Below are 20,244 nucleotides of genomic sequence, written 5' to 3' on the forward strand. Positions count from 1 at the left end.
GAGAAACAGATTTTAACAAGTGTAAGATACTTTGAGGATTCCGGTCAAAATAAGGAAACCTGAAATATGACGATCCAAAGTTGAAAAGCACACAGCAATTGAAGTTACTAATAGTAAATTCCTTGGTTAGGAATATCAGCAAGGTGTCTTCGTTGTTGCTCAGCTTATAGCTAAGTGAATACAAATTACCAAGCATAGGTAGACTGGAGGAGGGGCCTTATATAGGAATGTGAATACCTGAACATCCTGACTTAAAGGGACAGGAACATAACAGGACGCCCCCCTAAAAAGAGCCGCTCCGCGGATCAAGGCTTGGGTCGGTCGGGATGTCTTCGATGGAAAATTGAAAGAAGACGGGGTGCCGACAAATTAGAGTATGGTTCCCAGGAGTCCTCATCAGCCCCAAAACCTTTCCATCGTACCAGGTACTGGAGTTGATTGCGGTATAAACGAGAGTCCAAAATAGAATCCACTTCATACTCAACATCATCCACAACTGGAGGGTTAGTCAATGACGGATGAGGGGGATCCCTTGTCGGAGAGAAAGGTTTCAGGAGGGACACATGGAATGTAGGATGTATCCTGAGAGAGGGAGGTAGCTGAAGAGTCACAGCATTTGGATTAACAACCTTAACTATGTCATAGGGACCTATAAAGAGACTTCCAAGCTTTTTACTTGGAATACAGAGTTTCAAGTGTTTGGTACTTAACCAAACCTTATCCCCAGGTTTATAAGGAGGGGGTTTCGAGCGTCTCAAATCATAATGATGTTTCTGTGAAGCTTGAGCTTCTTGTAAGGTTGTTCTGAGAACAGAAAAACCCTCAGCAATAGTATTAACTGTCTGATCAACCGTAGGTAGCAAGGAATCGGTTCTGTGGAAAAGATGGTATGAAGGGTGAAAACCATAATTAATATAGAATGGCGAAGTTTTTGTGGATGCGTTGGTCATGTTATTATGTGCAAATTCTGCAGTAGGTAGCAGAGCGAACCAGTTATCCTGTTGGTTGGTACAATAGCATCTCAGATACTGTTCAAGAGACTGGTTAGTCCTTTCGCACTGACCATTAGTCTGGGGATGATAAGCAGTACTTAATCTCCTAGTAATCTTGAGTATAGAACATAACTGAGTCCAGAACTTAGAGGTGAATTGAGATCCTCTATCAGACGTGATGGAGTCAGGTAGTCCATGTAACTTTACAACATGATTCAAGAACAGTATGGCTGTTTCGGATGCGGTTGGTAAACCCATATGTGGGATAAAGTGTGCCATTTTAGAAAACAAATCAACAATGACTAGAATTGTGTTATGGTTAGAGGATGGAGGTAACTCCACTATATAATCCATTGCTATGTCCTTCCAGGGTCTTTCAGGAACTGGTAATGAAAGTAGAAGTCCATAAGGGCGAGTTCTAGTATGTTTGCAAGTAGCGCAGACAGAACAGGATCGAATGTAGGAAGAGACAGAACTTTTCATATTGGGCCACCAATAGTCTCTTTGTAGTATGCGTAGTGTTTTATGAAGTCCAGGATGTCCTGAAAGGAGAGAATCATGTGCAGAATGCATCAATTCATTTCGTAGAGGTTCTGGAATGTATATCTGGTTTCCATGGTAATACAGATTACTACTGTGTTTTTGTAGATCTGCTAATGGGAGTTTTGGATCTGCTCTCTGATACTCTTTTATAGAGGTTTCAGTGATTGAAGTCAATCCAATGAACTTATTTTGTGGAATGATAGAATCTGGAGGTATATAATGTTGAGGTTTTGGATCCTTCCTTGAAAGCGCATCTGCTTTTGTATTTTTAGAACCTGGGCGGTAAGTGATGGTGAAATCAAATCTTGAAAAGAAGAGGCTCCATCTAACTTGTCTAGATGTTAATGTTTTGCTGGTTTTTAAATATTCAAGGTTTCTATGATCCGTAAATATAAGAATAGTATGTTTAGTACCCTCAAGGAGGTGTCTCCAAAACTCTAGTGCTGATTTTATAGCGAGAAGCTCTTTTTCACCAATAGCATAATTTAGCTCGGCTGAGCTCATTACCCTAGAGTAATATGATATTGGATGTAGTGCTTCCTTGGGTGAAACTCTTTGTGAGAGTACAGCTCCAAGAGCGTACTCAGAAGCATCAACCTCAAGCGTGTACTGTAAACTGGGATCTGGGAATTTGAGTATCGGTGCTGTTACAAACCTCTCCTTTAATACTTTAAATGCGTTCTCAGCATGTATATTCCAAGAGAAACCAGGTGTTTTCTGAGTTAATTTAGTCAAGGGTCTAGCAATCTCAGAAAAGCCCTTGATAAACTTCCTATAGAAGTTTGAAAACCCAAGAAATCTCTGAACATCTTTTTTTGTACGGGGGGTGCTCCAGTTAGTAATAGCTTCCACTTTGTTTGCTTCCATAGCGATACCAGAAGGGGAAACCTGGTATCCTAAGAAGGAGATAGTAGTGGTATTAAAAATGCATTTCTCTAGCTTGGCATAGAGATGGTGTGTACGAAGTCTGGACAAAACAAGCTTGACATGGGTGTGATGGTTTGTTATATTGTCAGAATAGATTAAAATGTCATCTAAATAAATGACCATACAGACATCAAGTAAGTCATGGAATACGTCATTTATAAAACACTGGAACGTTGCAGGAGCGTTGCACAGCCCAAAAGGCATTACTGTATATTCATACAGTCCATAACGTGTGCGGAAAGCTGTTAGCCACTCATCGCCTTTCCTCATTCTTATCAAATTATAAGCTCCTCTAAGATCTAATTTTGTGTAAATGTTAGCTCCTTGCAACCGTTCTATAAGTTCAGGGATAAGTGGGAGTGGGTACCTGTTTTTCTTGGTACATTTATTTAGTTGTCTGTAGTCAATAATAGGACGAAGTGATCCGTCCTTATTTTTAACAAAAAACATTGCAGCACCTGCTGGAGAGGTGGAAGGTCTTATAAAACCTTTCTTAAGGTTATCCTCTAAGTACTGTTTCAAATGAACCAATTCAGGTTCTGACATAGGGTATATATGACCAAAGGGAATGGAACTGCCCGGTAGTAAATCTATAGGACAGTCATATGACCTGTGGGGGGGTAAGTTCTGAGCTTCTACTTTGTCAAACACATCAGAATATTCTTTATAACATTCAGGTAAAACATGATCAGTCATACAACACACAGAAGCTTTGGGAAAACAGACTTCCTTACAGTAAGTGGAATTGAAATTCACAACACCTTGCTTCCAAGAAATATCAGGATCATGTTTTATCAACCAATTGATACCAAAAATTAATGGGTATAAACTAGAGGGCAAAATGTCAAATGTACATGTCTCAGTATGGCCCTTCTGTGTGATAACTTGTAAGGGTGTGGTATGATGGGTAATAGGCCCTGTATTCATAAGAAAACCATCAACCAATCTTATGGCTTGTGCACTATCTTTTTTTATTGTGGGTATTTTATGTTTTGTTACAAATGCTTGGTCAATGAAATTCCCAGATGCACCAGAGTCAATAACGGCCTGGGTTTTTGTCTTCTGTAGACGCCACTGCAAAAGAACAGAAATTGGTAAATGAGTGGTAAGCGCAGACAATTTATTAAGACAATTTTGGTGTTGAAGATTCTTACCCCTCTTCTGTCTGATAAGCACAGGACAGTCTCTAACAGCATGGTCCTTTGCTGCGCAATATAAACACAAGTTATGTAGCTTCCTTCTGGCTTTTTCCTCTGGTTTTAGAGGACCCCTCATGACAGCAACTTCCATAGGTTCATCGTTTGATTTAGATGGTGCAGTGACCACAGGATGGTATGCTGGGATTTTCTTGACAACAGGATCAGATAGTGCCCTTTCAGATCTACGTTCTCTTATCCTTCTATCAACAGTGATACATAAAGTCATGAGATTCTCTAAATCCACAGGAACTGCACCACGGGCTAATTCATCTTTTAATGTTTCAGAAAGACCTGTTCTGAACTGATTTCTCAGAGCAGGTTCATTCCATTGGGTGTCTGGTGCCCATCTTTTAAAGTCCGTGATATATTCTTCTACTGCTCTTTTACCTTGTCGTAGGTTCCTAAGAGCTGTCTCAGCAGTATTCTGCTTATGATGGTCTTCATATAATAGGGACATGGCAGAGAAAAAGGCATCCAAGGAGTCCAATATGGGGTCATTGTTCTCATAGAAGGCGTTAGCCCATGATTTAGCCTCTCCTCTGAGATATGAGATGACCGTTAGAACTTTGACTCGATCAGATGCATAGGTTCAGGGTTTTAAAGAGAAATACAAAGTACAGGAGTTTTTAAATTCTCTAAACTGAGTCCTGTCACCAAAGAATTTTTCAGGTGGAGATACAATTGGTTCAGGTGTTAAATCAATAGGAGCAGGTTTATCAGATAAATACACATTAATAAACTTCCTAATGTGATCATTTTCATTTTTAATTTCTCTGAGGCCTTGTAGCATATGGTCCATGCTTTGTGCAAGGGAACCAACACGGTTTGTAAGTTCACTGATATCCATGCTGTAGGATATATGTTAGGCTTGGTAATATGTTATGTTAGGTGCAAGTATTTGATATCCTTAACTGCAGGACCACTCAGTCTCACACCAAACCTTTAGGTTCATTAGATGTAATCAAGAACCTAGTTTTTGCTCATAGATCTGAGGGTCACTGCTGCATGGATGCAGAGTGAAAGAAATGAGATTTAAAGATATGTTATCCCGATTGCAATAGCAGTTTGCAATATGCAGATAATTATAGAGAGAGGAGGAAATGAGAATTAAAGGTATATTATCCCGATTGCAATAGCAGTTTGCAATATGCAGATAATTATAGAGATAGTAGATAAAAGAAAGGTAAATATAGATTAGTGTTAGTATGTGAATGTCAGCCTCAAATAACACAGGTTGCAACCAGGAGGTGTTTCTATGTAAATTAAGCAGGAGAGCTCTATAACGGTTATATTGATTTTAGTTAGCAGGCAATCCTTAGTTAGTCTATAACGTTGTTAGTATTCATGTAAACAGCAGGCAGTCCTTCACAATCAACAGTATGATATTTGATAATGCACATAGAATATTAAAGCACAGTTCGTCAAGCTGAAGCGATAGAAATTACAAGCAATCAGATTGTTAAAGGTAGCTGAACTTGCATAAAACGTCACACTGTATAACATGCAGGAAAGTCCTTTAAAGTAGTAAGTGAATTAAGGTATATACGTTACCACCTTCAGAGAGTAAGAAATAGTAACGGTTACCGCAGCTTCAAGGTGAGTTACTATTAAGCACAGGAGTTGGTTGTTTGCAGCCAGAGTGAGAGAGAGCTCCTGAGACTTACGGTGACGTCAGACGCCGATACACGGCTTCAATGTATAAGCCGGGAGAAACAGATTTTAACAAGTGTAAGATACTTTGAGGATTCCGGTCAAAATAAGGAAACCTGAAATATGACGATCCAAAGTTGAAAAGCACACAGCAATTGAAGTTACTAATAGTAAATTCCTTGGTTAGGAATATCAGCAAGGTGTCTTCGTTGTTGCTCAGCTTATAGCTAAGTGAATACAAATTACCAAGCATAGGTAGACTGGAGGAGGGGCCTTATATAGGAATGTGAATACCTGAACATCCTGACTTAAAGGGACAGGAACATAACAGATATGTAGGCATTTTGGATAAAATATTTGCTATGGAGTTATCCATTACAGCCGTCAATTGTTGCATGGTAATAAGCATTGGCGCGCTAGATGTACTAGGGGCCTCCTGCGTGGGCAAAACTGGTGTAGACACAGTAGGAGATGATGTAGTATCATGTTTACTCCCCTCATCTGAGGAATCATCTTGGGCAATTTCATTATCTGTGGCAGTACTGTCCTTACTTTGCTTGGACGCTATGACACAATTATCACACAAATTTAAATGGGGAGACACATTGGCTTTCATACATATAGAACATAGCTTATCCGAAGGCACAGACATGTTAAACAGGCTTAAACTTGTCAATAAAGCACAAAAAACGTTTTAAAACAAAACCGTTACTGTCTCTTTAAATTTTAAACAGAAAACACTTTATTACTGAATATGTGAAAAAGTATGAAGGAATTGTTCAAAAATTACCAAACTTTCACCACAGTGTCTTAAAGCATTAAGAGTATTGCACACCAATTTTCAGAGCTTTAACCCTTAAAATAACGGAACCGGAGCCGTTTACAAATTTAACCCCTATACAGTCCCAGCTATAGCTTTTGCTGTGACCTAACCAAGCCCAGAGGGGAATATGATACCAAGTGACGCCTTCTAGAAACTTTTCCAGCTACTTTCAGATCCTCACACATGCATCTGCATGTCTTGCTCTCAAAAACAACTGCGCAGTAATGGCGCGAAAATGAGGCTCAGCCTACAACTGGGAAGGCCCTCCCTGACTGGAAAAGGTGTCTAACATAGTGCCTGCCGTTAAAAAACGTTCCCCAAGTTTATAAATGTGAATTATCAGCATAAACATGTATAAAATGCCCAAATAAAGCAATCGATTTTCCATAAAAGTGTCTACCAGTTTTATAGCCCATATTAAGCCCTTTATTCTGTTTGCTTGACTAAGAAAATGGCTTACCGGTCCCCATGAGGGGAAATGACAGCCTTCCAGCATTACATGGTCTTGTTAGAAATATGGCTAGTCATACCTTAAGCAGAAAAGTCTGCTAACTGTTTCCCCCAACTGAAGTTTCTTCATCTCAACAGTCCTATGTGGAAACAGCAATCGATTTTAGTTACTGTCTGCTAAAATCATCTTCCTCTCACAAACAGAAATCTTCATCCTTTTCTGTTTCAGAGTAAATAGTACATACCAGCACTATTTTAAAATAACAAACACTTGATAGAAGAATAAAAAAAACTACATTTAAACACCAAAAAACTCTTAACCATCTCCGTGGAGATGTTGCCTGTGCAACGGCAAAGAGAATGACTGGGGTGGGCGGAGCCTAGGAGGGACTATATGGCCAGCTTTGCTGATACTCTTTGCCATGTCCTGTTGGGGAAGAGATATTCCCACAAGTAAGGATGATGCCGTGGACCGGACACACCAATGTTGGAGAAAAAAGCTTGGTCTCTGGAAAAACAGTCAGAATAACCTAGCACTGAGTTAGAGGACTGTCCAGGATTTATAGGCCCATAAGAACCAGGAACGTCCCCTGCTGCCATGGAAACATGGAAGCTAAAACCTTAGGAGCTAATAGGAGATTCAGCTAACAGTGAAGTAACCTCTGAACTCTTCCCGTGCTTCTGTAATTTCAGGAGAACGCGTGCGCCCCCGGTGAACAAGCACGTACGACCCGGTACCCGCCAGCACGAACATCAAGCCACAAGGACCCCCGCCGCTGGATTCAGTGACCCCCAGGTAAGGAAACCCCTCCCGGTTCTGTGACAATTCGTTCTTATCAATATTCGATTATGTAAATCGAATTTCTACAATAACATTTGTTCTAACATTCAAATTTGAATATAAACACATTCGCCCATCCCTAGTGGAGATACATCAAATTGTAGAATGTGCTCCAAACACCTACCTAAGTATCTCTTCAACACAGAATATCATGGGAACAAAGCAAATTTGATAATAGAAGTAAATTGGAAACTTTTTTTTTAATTGTATGATCTGTCTGAATCACAAAAGTACATGTTTGGGTTTCATATCCCTCTAACTTTCAAAATCAAATTCACATATTAACCAATCACGGTGCAGCTTTTAGGAATGTCAAGGTTCTGCATTACAGAGAATGTTCTCCAGCCTCTCTGGGGGCAGTGTCAGAATCAAATTTCAGGAAAAGCAGGCAAATTAAATAATGAAGATGCACAGTAAAATTATTTACTATGCACAATGAAACACTTTATGATAATGAAATTTTGCATTCTGTCCCTTTAAGTATTATGTCATTCTGACCCTACAACATTCTACAAAGCGATTGGTTGAATCAGATCAAATGCTCTATTGCTGATTAACTGCAGCAAAGCAAATCAGAATAATCAATTAAACCAGGCTTTTCAAGCTTTGTGTTCCTAAATTGCTTTTAATTAGCAAAACCTTGTAACTTGTTCTAAAAATGACAATATTAAATGGTTTTAAATCTCTTACGGCTAGATTTAGAGTTCTGCGGCCAAAGGGGTGCATTAGCTACGCATGTATTTTTTCCCCCGCACCTTTTAAATACCGTTGGTATTTAGAGTTCACAGAAGGGCTGCGTTAGGCTCCAAAAAGGGAGCGTATAGCATAATTTACCGCCACTGCAACTCTCAATACCAGCGGTGCTTACGGACGCGGCCAGCTTCAAAAACGTGCTCGTGCACGATTCCCCCATAGGAAACAATGGGGCAGTTTGAGCTGGAAAAAAAACAAACACCTGCAAAAAAGCAGCGTTCAGCTCCTAACGCAGCCCTATTGTTTCCTATGGCTAAACACTTCCTATGTCTGCACCTAACACCCTAACATGTACCCCGAGTCTAAACACCCCTAACCTTACACTTATTAACCCCTAATCTGCCGCCCCCGCTATCGCTGACCCCTGCATTTTATTATTAACCCCTAATCTGCCGCTCCGTACACCGCCGCAACCTACGTTATCCCTATGTACCCCTAATCTGCTGCCCCTAACACCGCCAACCCCTATATTATATTTATTACCCCCTAATCTGCCCCCCCCCCAACGTCGCCGCTACCAACCTACACTTATTAACCCCTAATCTGCTGACCGGACCTCACCGCTACTCTAATAAATGTATTAACCCCTAAAGCTAAGTCTAACCCTAACCCTAACACCCCCCTAAGTTAAATATAATTTTTATCTAACGAAATAAATAAATTAATCCTATTTAAAACTAAATACTTACCTGTAAAATAAACCCTAATATAGCTACAATATAAATAATAATTACATTGCAGCTATTTTAGGATTAATATTTATTTTACAGGCAACTTTGTATTTATTTTAACCAGGTACAATAGCTAATAAATAGTTAATAACTATTTAATAGCTACCTAGTTAAAATAATTACCAAATTACCAGTAAAATAAATCCTAACCTAAGTTACAATTAAACCTAACACTACACTATCATTAAATAAATTAAATACAAATACCTACAAATAAATACAAATAAATACACTAACTAAAGTACAAAAAATAAAAAAAGAACTAAGTTACAAAAAATAAAAAAATAATTTACAAACATTATAAAAATATTACAACAATTTTAAGCTATATTACACCTACTCTAAGCCCCCTAATAAAATAACACAGCCCCCCCCCCCAAAAAAAATGCCCTACCCTATTCTAAAATAAAAATTGTAAAGCTCTTTTACCTTACCAGCCCTTAAAAGGGCCTTTTGTGGGGCATGCCCCAAAGAATTCTGCTCTTTTGCCATACAATACAACATACAATACCCCCCCCACATTACAACCCACCACCCACATACCCCTAATCTAACCCAAACCCCCCTTAAATAAACCTAACACTACCCCCCTGAAGATCTTCCTACCTTGAGTCATCTTCACTCAGCTGAGCCGAATTCATCCAATCCGGGCGATGTCTTCATCCAAGCGGGGGCTGAAGAGGTCCATCATCCGGATGAAGTCTTCATCCAAGGGGGGGCTGAAGAGGTCCATCATCCGGCTGAAGTCTTCTATCAAGCGGCATCTTCAATCTTCTTTCTTCCGGCTCCATCTTCATCCCACCGACGCAGAACATCCTTCCTCCACGACGAACTCCCGACGAATGAAGGTTCCTTTAAGGGACGTCATCCAAGATGGCGTCCCTCGAATTCCGATTGGCTGATAGGATTCTATCAGCCAATCGGAATTAAGGTAGAAAAATTCTGATTGGCTGATTGAATCAGCCAATCAGATTCAAGTTCAATCCGATTGGCTGATTGGATCAGCCAATCAGATTGAGCTCGCATTCTATTGGCTGATCGGAACAGCCAATAGAATGCGAGCTCAATCTGATTGGCTGATTGGATCAGCCAATCGTATTGAACTTGAATCTGATTGGCTGATTCCATCAGCCAATCAGATTATTCCTACCTTAATTCCGATTGGCTGATAGAATCCTATCAGCCAATCGGAATTCGAGGGACGCCATCTTGGATGACGTCCCTTAAAGGAACCTTCATTCGTCGGGAGTTCGTCATGGAGGAAGGATGTTCCGCGTCGGCGGGATGAAGATGGAGCCGGAAGAAAGAAGATTGAAGATGCCGCTTGATAGAAGACTTCAGCCGGATGATGGACCTCTTCAGCCCCTGCTTGGATGAAGACTTCAGCCGGATGATGGACCTCTTCAGCCCCCGCTTGGATGAAGACATCGCACGGATTGGATGAAGAATTCGGCTCGGCTAAGTGAAGACGACTCAAGGTAGGAAGATCTTCAGGGGGTAGTGTTAGGTTTATTTAAGGGGGGTTTGGGTTAGAGTAGGGGTATGTGGGTGGTGGGTTGTAATGTTGGGGGGGTATTGTTTTTTTTTTTTTACAGGCAAAAGAGCAGAATTCTTTGGGGCATGCCCCGCAAAAGGCCCTTTTAAGGGCTGGTAAGGTAAAAGAGCTTTACAATTTTTATTGTACAATAGGGTAGGGCATTTTTTTTATTTTGGGGGGCTTTGTTATTTTATTAGGGGGCCTACCTTTGAGTAGGTGTAATTAGCTTAAAATTGTTGTAATATTTTTATAATGTTTGTAAATTATTTTTTTATTTTTTGTAACTTAGTTCTTTTTTTATTTTTTGTACTTTAGTTAGTGTATTTATTTGTATTTATTTGTAGGTATTTGTATTTAATTTATTTAATGATAGTGTAGTGTTAGGTTTAATTGTAACTTAGGCTAGGATTTATTTTACTGGTAATTTTGTATTTCTTTTAGCTAGGTAGTTATTAAATAGTTAATAACTATTTAATAGCTATTGTACCTATTTAAAATAAATACAAAGTTGCCTGTAAAATAAATATTAATCCTAAAATAGCTACAATATAATTATTATTTATATTGTAGCTATATTAGGGTTTATTTTACAGGTAAGTATTTAGCTTTAAATAGGAATACTTTATTTAATAAAAATTATATTTAACTTAAGGGGGTGTTAGGCTTACGGTTAGACTTAGCTTTAGGGGTTAATACATTTATTATAGTAGCGGCAAGGTCCGGTCGGCAGATTAGGGTTTAATAAGTGTAGGTAAGGTAGCGGCGACATTGGGGGGGGGCAGATTAGGGGTTAATAAATATTATGTAGGTGTCGGCGGTGTTAGGGGCAGCAGATTAGGGGTACATAGGGATAATGTAGGTTGCGGCGGTGTGCGGTCGGCAGATTAGGGGTTAAAAAAATTTATTAGAGTGGCGGCGATGTAGGGGGGCCTCGGTTTAGGGGTGTTAGTGTACTTTAGAGCACAGTAGTTAAGAGCTTTATGAACCGGCGTTAGCCCAGAAAGCTCTTAACTCCTGGCTTTTCTCTGCGGCTGGAGTCTTGTCGTTAGATTTCTAACGCTCACTTCAGCCAAGACTCTAAATACCGGCGTTAGAAAGATCCCATTGAAAAGATAGGATACGCAATTTGCGTAGGGGGGATCTGTGGTATGGAAAAGTCGCGGCTGGAAAGTGAGCGTTAGACCCTTTCCTGACTGACTCTAAATACCAGCGGGCGGCCAAAACCAGCGTTAGGACCCCCTAACGCTGGTTTTGACGGCTAACGCAGAACTCTAAATCTAGGCGTTAGTTAGAGAAATTGTCTTTTACCCAAACAGCTAGAATCCTAACAGATATATTTATGCTTTGTTTAATATGAAAATAATTGATATAGATTTTTTTATAAACCAAGTCTTAGTTAGTTAGGTTAGAATTATAGTACTATATATTTTTTTTAAAAAAAAAAGTAAAATAAATGTCAATTTCATCTGAACATCAACAGTCACCGGGGTTGGGGGGGAGGGCGCTAGCCCCACCAGCATAATGGCTTACCCCCGATGTGCCCCCAACTGTGACTGGCCCTCATTTTCCCTCCCCAACTTCACTCATGGATCAACTCACCCACCTACTGGCTGTTCACCTCGCCTATCTCCGATCACTACCTACAACAATATTGGGCCTCGGGGAAGTGCCCCATTTATAACTATTCTCTTGAGATGCCCCTGTGTATCATTGCTCCTCTTCACTGTAGTGATGTATTGCTGATATGTTAGGAAATGTATGAATACATACAAACTTTAATTTTCCTTTAAAGTCTCAGTGAATCTGGCACATTGAAACTGCTTTAGTAACATGTATAGTAATAAATATAATGATAAGTTGGGGCATACAAAAAAAAAGGTATACACACCTGTGTTCACCCAAGAATCTCTGGTTGCCTCAGATACATCAATTGTAGGATAGAATAAAGCTGCAAAAAAATAACAGATGAAACCATAACACTCAGGTTATACTCTTAATATTAGCAAAATTGAATGGATGTGAAACCCAACATTTTTCTTTCACAATTAACATGAATAGCAGCATAATGCATGTTCCCCTCTGGACACCCTGCAGCATGTGCAACTCATAAGTGCCCAGGAAAACATGGTGGAGGTGTCAACCCTACATGAAACCCATTTCTTTTTCTTCCATATATGGAATGAGTATTTTAATCAAAATGAGTATGGAATTTTAATCAACAATCCAATTTACTTCTATTATCCAATTTGTTTAGTTGTCTTGGTATCGCTTGTTGAAAAGAACACCTAGGTAGGCTCAGGAGCTGCTGATTGGTGGCTAAAAAAATATGCCTCATGTTATTGGCTCACCCAATGCGTTAACTAGCTCCCAGGAGTGCATTGCTATTTTTTCAACAGAGAATACAGAAAGAATGAAGCAAATTAGATAACAGAAGTAAATTGGAAAGTTGTTTAAAATTGTTTAAAATTGTACTCTCTATCTGAATCTCTATCTGAATCAAGAAAGAAAAAATTGGGGTTTAAAGTGTCCCTTTAAAGTGATAGTAAATCCTAGCATTTGTGAAACACTAGGATTTACCAGTGCAACAAATAAAGGGGACTTTCAGTCAGCATAATGCCAGCTGGCCTGCACAGCTATTGGCTAAGAGGTAGAAACGTCACCTCACTTAAAAATAGCATTCTTCTGTGGGCTGCCTGAGGCGCTTAGCGCCGCGGCCGCAAACACTTCAAAAAACTAAAAGAACTTTCAGCATGAAGTATATTATACTTCATGACAGAAATTCTCCTTTATTTGTTCCACTGATAAATCCTAACGTTTCAAAAACGCTAGGATTTACTATCCCTTTAAGCTTTGCAGAATCCAGAGTAACCACTTGTAATTTGTATTTCACATACTACTATCTGCCTGGAGTCTACATTAACTGTGCTATGCAGGAAGTGTTAAAAGCACAAATAAAATGTATTGATTCTATAACTATGGTAAAGCACCAGCGGTTAGAAAGTAATGAAGCTAAATGACAGTACGGCTAATGCCCAGCAAGAATGCAACTGCCAGGGAATGTAATTATCTGGTATGTTCAAGACCAAAATGACCATTGCATTTTGCAAAATATATCTGTGTTTTCCCACTTCTCAACAATATAACCTGAATTATATGTACTGTGCTTAACTTGCAGTTCTGGAAAATGAACTTGCATTATCATTAAGACTGTTTAATGTAATTTCAAGGCAACTGCATTTTGCAGAGTTCTGTTGGTTCAGCACTGAAAACAGTAAAATCAATAGTTAACTCATTGGTTTCCAGAGAAGCGTGCCATGCAAATTCATGCACAAGCGTATTTTTAAACACTTACATTCTGCAATAATCAAAGGGGGGTGTCCGAGATAGTATCCCACCACTTCTCCAGTGAGGCGGTTCAGCAGAGAGCTGGATGTTGTACCGTTTAGGGGAGTGCTTCCGTTCCTTACCACATAAATCAGTGTAAGCGCCTGATCGACTTGAGATGTATTCAGGATCTAAAGTAAAAACACAAAGAGCACATATGGTATGAAGAAGAAAAAAAGGAACCTTAATGTTTCAGTTTCACGTCCCTTTAAATGTACCCAGAACAATTTGAGCCTAATCTGATATCTTTGGTTATTTTAAATATAGCTTTATAGCTCATCTTGAAGAGAAGTGCACATTTACACATTCAATTGTGCTGGTCTGAAATAGATTTTGATTAAAGGGACATCAAAATGCAAAAGGAAATACTATAATGTGTTTTATAACTGCACTATTGCTTGTATATCGCTGTGTTTAACTCCTGCAAATTGGTTAAACACATAGTAAAACTCAGCTCCAGAGCAGCAATGAACAACTGTAAACTAGTTGAACACATCTGGCGAGCCTATGACAAAGGACATATGTGTGTAGTCACCAACCACACGTTAGCTCTCACTAGTGCATTGCTGCTCCTGAGCCTACCTAGGTAAGTTTTTCAACAGAGCATACTAAGAGAATGAAGTAAATGTAGTAGTAGGAGGAGGAGTAGTAAATTTAAAGGACCAGTCTAGTCAAAATTAAACTTTCATGACTCAGATAGGACATGGATAAATGTCCTATCTGAATGTAAATGTAATTTCTTTGAAGGCCACCTCTTATCTCAGTGCAATTTGACAGTTTTTCAAAGCGCTAGTTCATGTGTGCCATATATATAACTTTGTGCTCAATCCTGTGTAGTTATTTATAAGTCAGCACTGATTGAATAAAATGCATGTCTGTCAAAAGAACTAAAATAAGGGAGCAGTCTGCAGAGGCTTAGATACAAGGTAATCACAGAGATAAAAAGTGTATTAATATAACTGTGTTGCTTATGGAAAACTGAGGAATGAGTAATAAAGGGATTATCTATCTTGTTAAATAAAAATTCTGGAGTAGACTGTCCCGTTAAAGTCTCTTATAATGACATGCTCTATCTGAAAAATTAAAGTTTTTACATTAAAGTGATATAAATATACATACATATATATATATATATATATATATATATATATATATATATATATATATATATATATATATATATAAGGTGTCTATTCATTTCATGGTGTTCAATAAAAATCTCTTTATACTTGTAAAGCCAAAGCATACTTTACAGAGATTCTATAAATCACAGCACAAATATATAGTTATTTATTAAAACACTTCAAATGAGCAGTTCACCCACCTAGTTTACCAACATACCTACATGTAAACATGCACTCATAAATGTATACACTCCGCTGTCTCATGTGCATTAAATAAAAGAGATATAAAAGTCAAACTTAAAGTTTCATGGTTCAAATAGAATGTACAATTTAAAGATACTTTACAATTTACTTCTAATTCAAAATATAATTTGTCCTGTTGATAATCTTATTTAAAAACAAGCCTAGGTAGGCTCAGGAGCTGCAAAGCACTACTGGGAGCTAAAGGGTGATTAGTGACTGCATATATGCATTGAGTCATTAGCTCACCAGATGTCAGTAGTGGACTGCTGCTCTGGATCTGAATTTACCTATGTATTTAACCTCATTACAGGGGTTTAACCCCTTAACGACCAAGGAGGTGCCAGGAATGTCCTACAAAAAAACACCCTTAACGACCAAGGGCGTTCCTAGCACATCCTCTGGGCTTTGAAGCTCTGGAAGCGATCCTGATCGCTTCCAGCAGCTTCCAGGGTATTGCAGTGATGCCTCGATATTCAGGCATCACTGCAATACCCTTTTTGCCCCACCGATGCAGAGAGAGACACTCTGTGGGCCTCTCTGCATCAGCAATCAAATTCAAAGGGGCCGATCGTTGGTGGGTGGGAGCTGCAGCTGGGAGGCGGGTGGGCGGCCCCTCGATGGACACAGCCGGATGATCCTCCTTTGAACCGGTTATGCATGTCCCGGGGTTGTGGGGGGGGCGCGGGGGCGTGCATTTTCCAGTGATTTCATGTAACACAATGGGAAGCAGGGAGAGGGAAGGTGGGATAAAAAGTGCTGGGGAAGGGATCTAGGAGGGGGAGGGTGGGTAGGATATTGAGGGGGGCATCTACACTACAGAAAATAGGAATTTTTAAATTTAAAAATAAATATAAACACTTTTTTGGGGAAATTGGTTACTGGCAGACAGCTGCCAGTACCCAAGATGGTGGCAAATAGGTAGAGGGGGGAGGGTTAGAGAGCTGTATGGGGGGGGTCAGGGAGGTTGGGGGCTAAGGGGGGATCATGTAAATATTCTAAAAAAAAAAAAAAAAGATACCTTTTACTTTAGTACTGGCATACTTTCTGCCAGTACTTAAGATGGCGGGGACAATTGTGAGGTGGGGGAGGGAAGAGGGCTGTTTGGGAGGGATCAGAGGGTGTGATGTGTCAGGTGGGAGGCGGATCTCTACACTAAAGCTAAACTTAACCCTGCAAGCTCCCTACAAGCTACCTAATTAACCCTGTGACTGCTAGACATAATACAAGCATGGTGCGCAGCGGCATTTAGCGGCCTTCTAATTACCAAAAAGCAACACCAAATCCATATATGTCTGCTATTTCTGAACAAAGGGGATTCCAGAGAAGCATTTACAATCATGTGTGCCATAATTGCACAAGCTGATTGTAATTAATTTCAGTGAGAAACCTAAAATTTGTGAAAAAGTTTGTGTGATTTTTTTTATCACATTTGGCGGTGAAATGGTGGCATGAAATATACCAAGAAGGGCCTAATACTTGGGGTTGTCTACTACACTACACTAAAGCTAAAATTAACCCTAGAAGCTCCCTACATGCCCCCTAATTAACCCCTTCACTGCTGGGCATAATACACGTGTGGTGTGCAGTGGCATTTAGCAGCCTTCTAATTACCAAAAAGCAACGCCAAAGCCATATATGGCTGCTGTTTCTGAACAAAGGGGATCCCAGAGAAGCATTTACAACTATTTATGCCATAATTGCACAAGTTGTTTGTAAATAATTTCAGTGAGAACTCTAAAGTTTTTTTTATTTGATCGCATTTGGCGGTGAAATGGTGGCATGAAATATACCAAAATGGGCCTAGATCAATACTTTGGGATGTCTTCTAAAAAAATATATACATGTCAAGGGATATCCAGGGATTCCTGAAATTTATTGTCCTATAACTTGCAAAAAAGCAAAGAACATGTAAACATTGGGTATTTCTAAACTCAGAACAAAATTTAAAAACTATTTAGCATGGGTGTTTTTTGGTGATTGTAGATGTGTAACAGATTTTGGGGGTCAAAGTTAGAAAAAGTGTGTTTTTTTCCTCATAGTTTATATTTTTTTACAGTAAATTATAAGATATAATGAATAGAATTGTATCTTTAGAAAGTCCATTTAATGGCGAGAAAAACTGTATATAATATGTGTGGGTACAGTAAATGAGTAAGAGGAAAATTACAGCTAAACACAAACACCACAGAAATGTAAAAATAGCTCTGGTCCCAAACAGTCAGAAAATGGAAAAGTGCTCTGGTCACTAAGGGGTTAAACGCACAGTTACATGCAAGCAACAGTACAATAATAAAATGTACTAACACATAAGATCATTTCCTTTTTTTCACTTTTAAGTCATTAATTGACACATTTCTCCTGTATCCTCTCTCAAAGAAGTTATACAATGTAATCACTTCCCTCCTGCACTACTTAAAGGGACATTATCACAAACTGTAAACTACATGATTATTAACCTTCATATATAACAATAATTTTTGCAATACTATAATGTTTTATGTTTATTCTTTTCACTGATTTCCCTGTCCCCCAGGGCCCAGAACAAAAGAACCCCTGTTAACCAATCACAAACTAATATTCAGATATAGCACAAACTCTGTTTGCTCATGTGCAGACTGGGGTAGCCTGCACTCTTGTATTCCCTTAAAAATACATTATATACCCCAAACAAATATGAGCTATTTAACTAAAGCATTTAAATTAGATAAAGTTTGTAATTGACATGTATTAGAAGTTTTGCTGCTAAAGCTTCTAAAGATGATGAAAAACCTTGCAGTGCTTTCACTGCATATGAATACGTACGTCATACACACTAGCTAGAGAGCAAGGGTTTTTCCTCACTCCCTAACTAGTGTCGTTATGGCCAGCACCCATGCTGGAGCTGCCTGTGTAATATTTAAACATTAGAAAAGCTGCCAATATAAACTAATACCACTCAGCCATTTCTCCCTGTCTGTTCCACTTTGCAAGGCTCTAACTCTCCCTCTGTCCCCACCGTTACTACGGCATTCTGCAGACACCAAGCTTAAAGTGAATGTAAATCCTAGCATTTGTGAAACACTAGGATTTATAATTGGAACAAAAAAAGGGGACTTTCATTCATGAAGTTTACAATACTTCATGCTGAAAGCTCCTTTATTTGTTGTAAGCGTTCACCGCACTGAGCGCCTCAGACAGAACGTTATTTGCTGTGAGGTGACGTTTCCACTTCTTAGCCACTATCCGTGTGGGCTATCCGGCTTGGTGCCTGTTGGAACGCACGGTTATTGGGTAAGAGGTGAAAACGTCACCTCACAGCAAACAGCGTTTTGCTGTGGACTGCCTGAGGCGCTCAGTGCAGCGATCGATTGGAACACATAGAGGAACTATCAGCATGAAGTATTTTATATTGTTCCAATGATCACTCAGGATTTACAATCACTTTAATATTTCACACACAACTATGTGAAATATGAACCTGTTATTTGTTATTTTCAATTTGAATAGCTTTACCTTAAAAGGACAGTAAACAATGATTATTTACATAATTGTGCACAATCAATAAGCAAAATTATAGTCTCACCTTGGAAAAAGATTTTGTGCACTACATTAAGGTGAATAAGGTTATTAAGTGGGCTGTGATTTGAGAATAACCATGTGATGCATAAAATAAATAAATAAAATGCAGCACCAAACAGGAAGGCTATTAGCAATACATAGGAGGGCTTTGGGGTCTAAAAATAGAGAACAAAATCTTGTTCAAAGTGAGATTCTAGTTATGCGTCTTTAATTGTGCAATATTCATGATTTACTGTCCTTTTTAACCTTTACTCATGCAAAAGTATTTAGCATGTTTAAATATATTTAATAATATAATAAATATATTTAAAGAGAGGTTTTTTTTTTATTTAAAGAGATATGAAACCCAAACATTTTCTTGTGATATTCAGACACTGACTTTTACATTAGTTACAGCATTTTAAAGGGACATGAAGCCTCAAATATTTCTTTCATTATTCAAGTAGAACATACAATTTTAAATGACTTTCCAATTTACTTTTTTTTTTAACTTACTTTGTTCTTTTGGTATCCTTTGAAAAGTATACCTATGTAGGTTTGAAGCAGCAATGCACTACTGGGAGCTAAGTTCTGATTGGTGGTTGCACACATATGCCACTTTTCGTTGACTCATTGGATGTGTTCAGCTAGCTCCCAGTAGTACTTTACTGTTTCTTCAACAGAGGATATCAAGAGAATTAAAGGGACATTAGACACTAAATAAATGCTAGATTGAATGATGCTTTTAAAAAGATTATTCTGACAATAACATGTAGATGTATTTTTTAAGCTTCATTAGTTGTTTAAATATTGACAAAGTAAGTGTAATGTTTTAGTGTCTATAAAACAATGGGAGCTGCCATGTTGTAACTTGGGTTACTTTCTCTGCTGCAGCCAATTAGAGACAGTTTTAAATAGGTCACTAGAGTGTGCAGCCAATGGCTGTGTGGGATATAACAGTGTTCTGCACTTCCATTTCTAACAGGAACTGAAAAGCTCACAATTTTAGAATGTAATTACAGGAAAAGGGGACAAAATAAATAATGAAAGTATATTGCAGAGTGTACTATATATATACACGATTTATAATTTTATATTACCATCTCAAAGTGTTTAATATCCCTTTAAGCAGATTTGATAATAGAAGTAAATTGAATGTTGTTTAATTGTGTGCTCTATTTAAATCAATAAAGAAAAATGTTCATGCCCAATGTCATATACAAAATATTGAGAAAAATTATTGTTACTTTAAAAGGACATTCTAGTGTCAAAATAAAATGGTGTATTTTGTAAAAGCCTTTGATGTAAAATTAAAAAAAGAATTTACTTTGGCTCACCCCAGTGTTTAAGCCCCACAGAGGGGTTAAAATACATAGTGAAAGTTGAGCTTCCATAGCACTCCAGACAAGAATACAGCCCAACCCAAGAACATATTCTTATGTGCTCTAACCCGACATGAAAATATCAATATTTCACATTCCAATGTTCTTCACATAGAAGAATATGTTCT

The 20,244-nt window shown here is 38.6% G+C and overlaps 1 protein-coding gene across 1 annotated transcript in view; it reads right to left on the reverse strand.

The window, feature by feature from the left end:
- Positions 1 to 20,244, reverse strand: part of KIAA1549L (KIAA1549 like) — a 316,552-nt gene that overhangs the window by 179,410 nt on the left and 116,898 nt on the right. The window contains exons 6-7 of the mRNA XM_053689305.1: positions 13,799 to 13,961; positions 12,335 to 12,394 (exon numbers count right to left, since the gene is read on the reverse strand). Of these exons, the coding sequence (XP_053545280.1) occupies positions 12,335 to 12,394; positions 13,799 to 13,961 (223 nt within the window). The remainder of the gene's footprint in view (positions 1 to 12,334; positions 12,395 to 13,798; positions 13,962 to 20,244) is intronic.

This window comes from Bombina bombina, chromosome 7 (assembly GCF_027579735.1).
Source record: "Bombina bombina isolate aBomBom1 chromosome 7, aBomBom1.pri, whole genome shotgun sequence".
NCBI classification, from domain to species: Eukaryota; Metazoa; Chordata; class Amphibia; order Anura; family Bombinatoridae; genus Bombina; species Bombina bombina.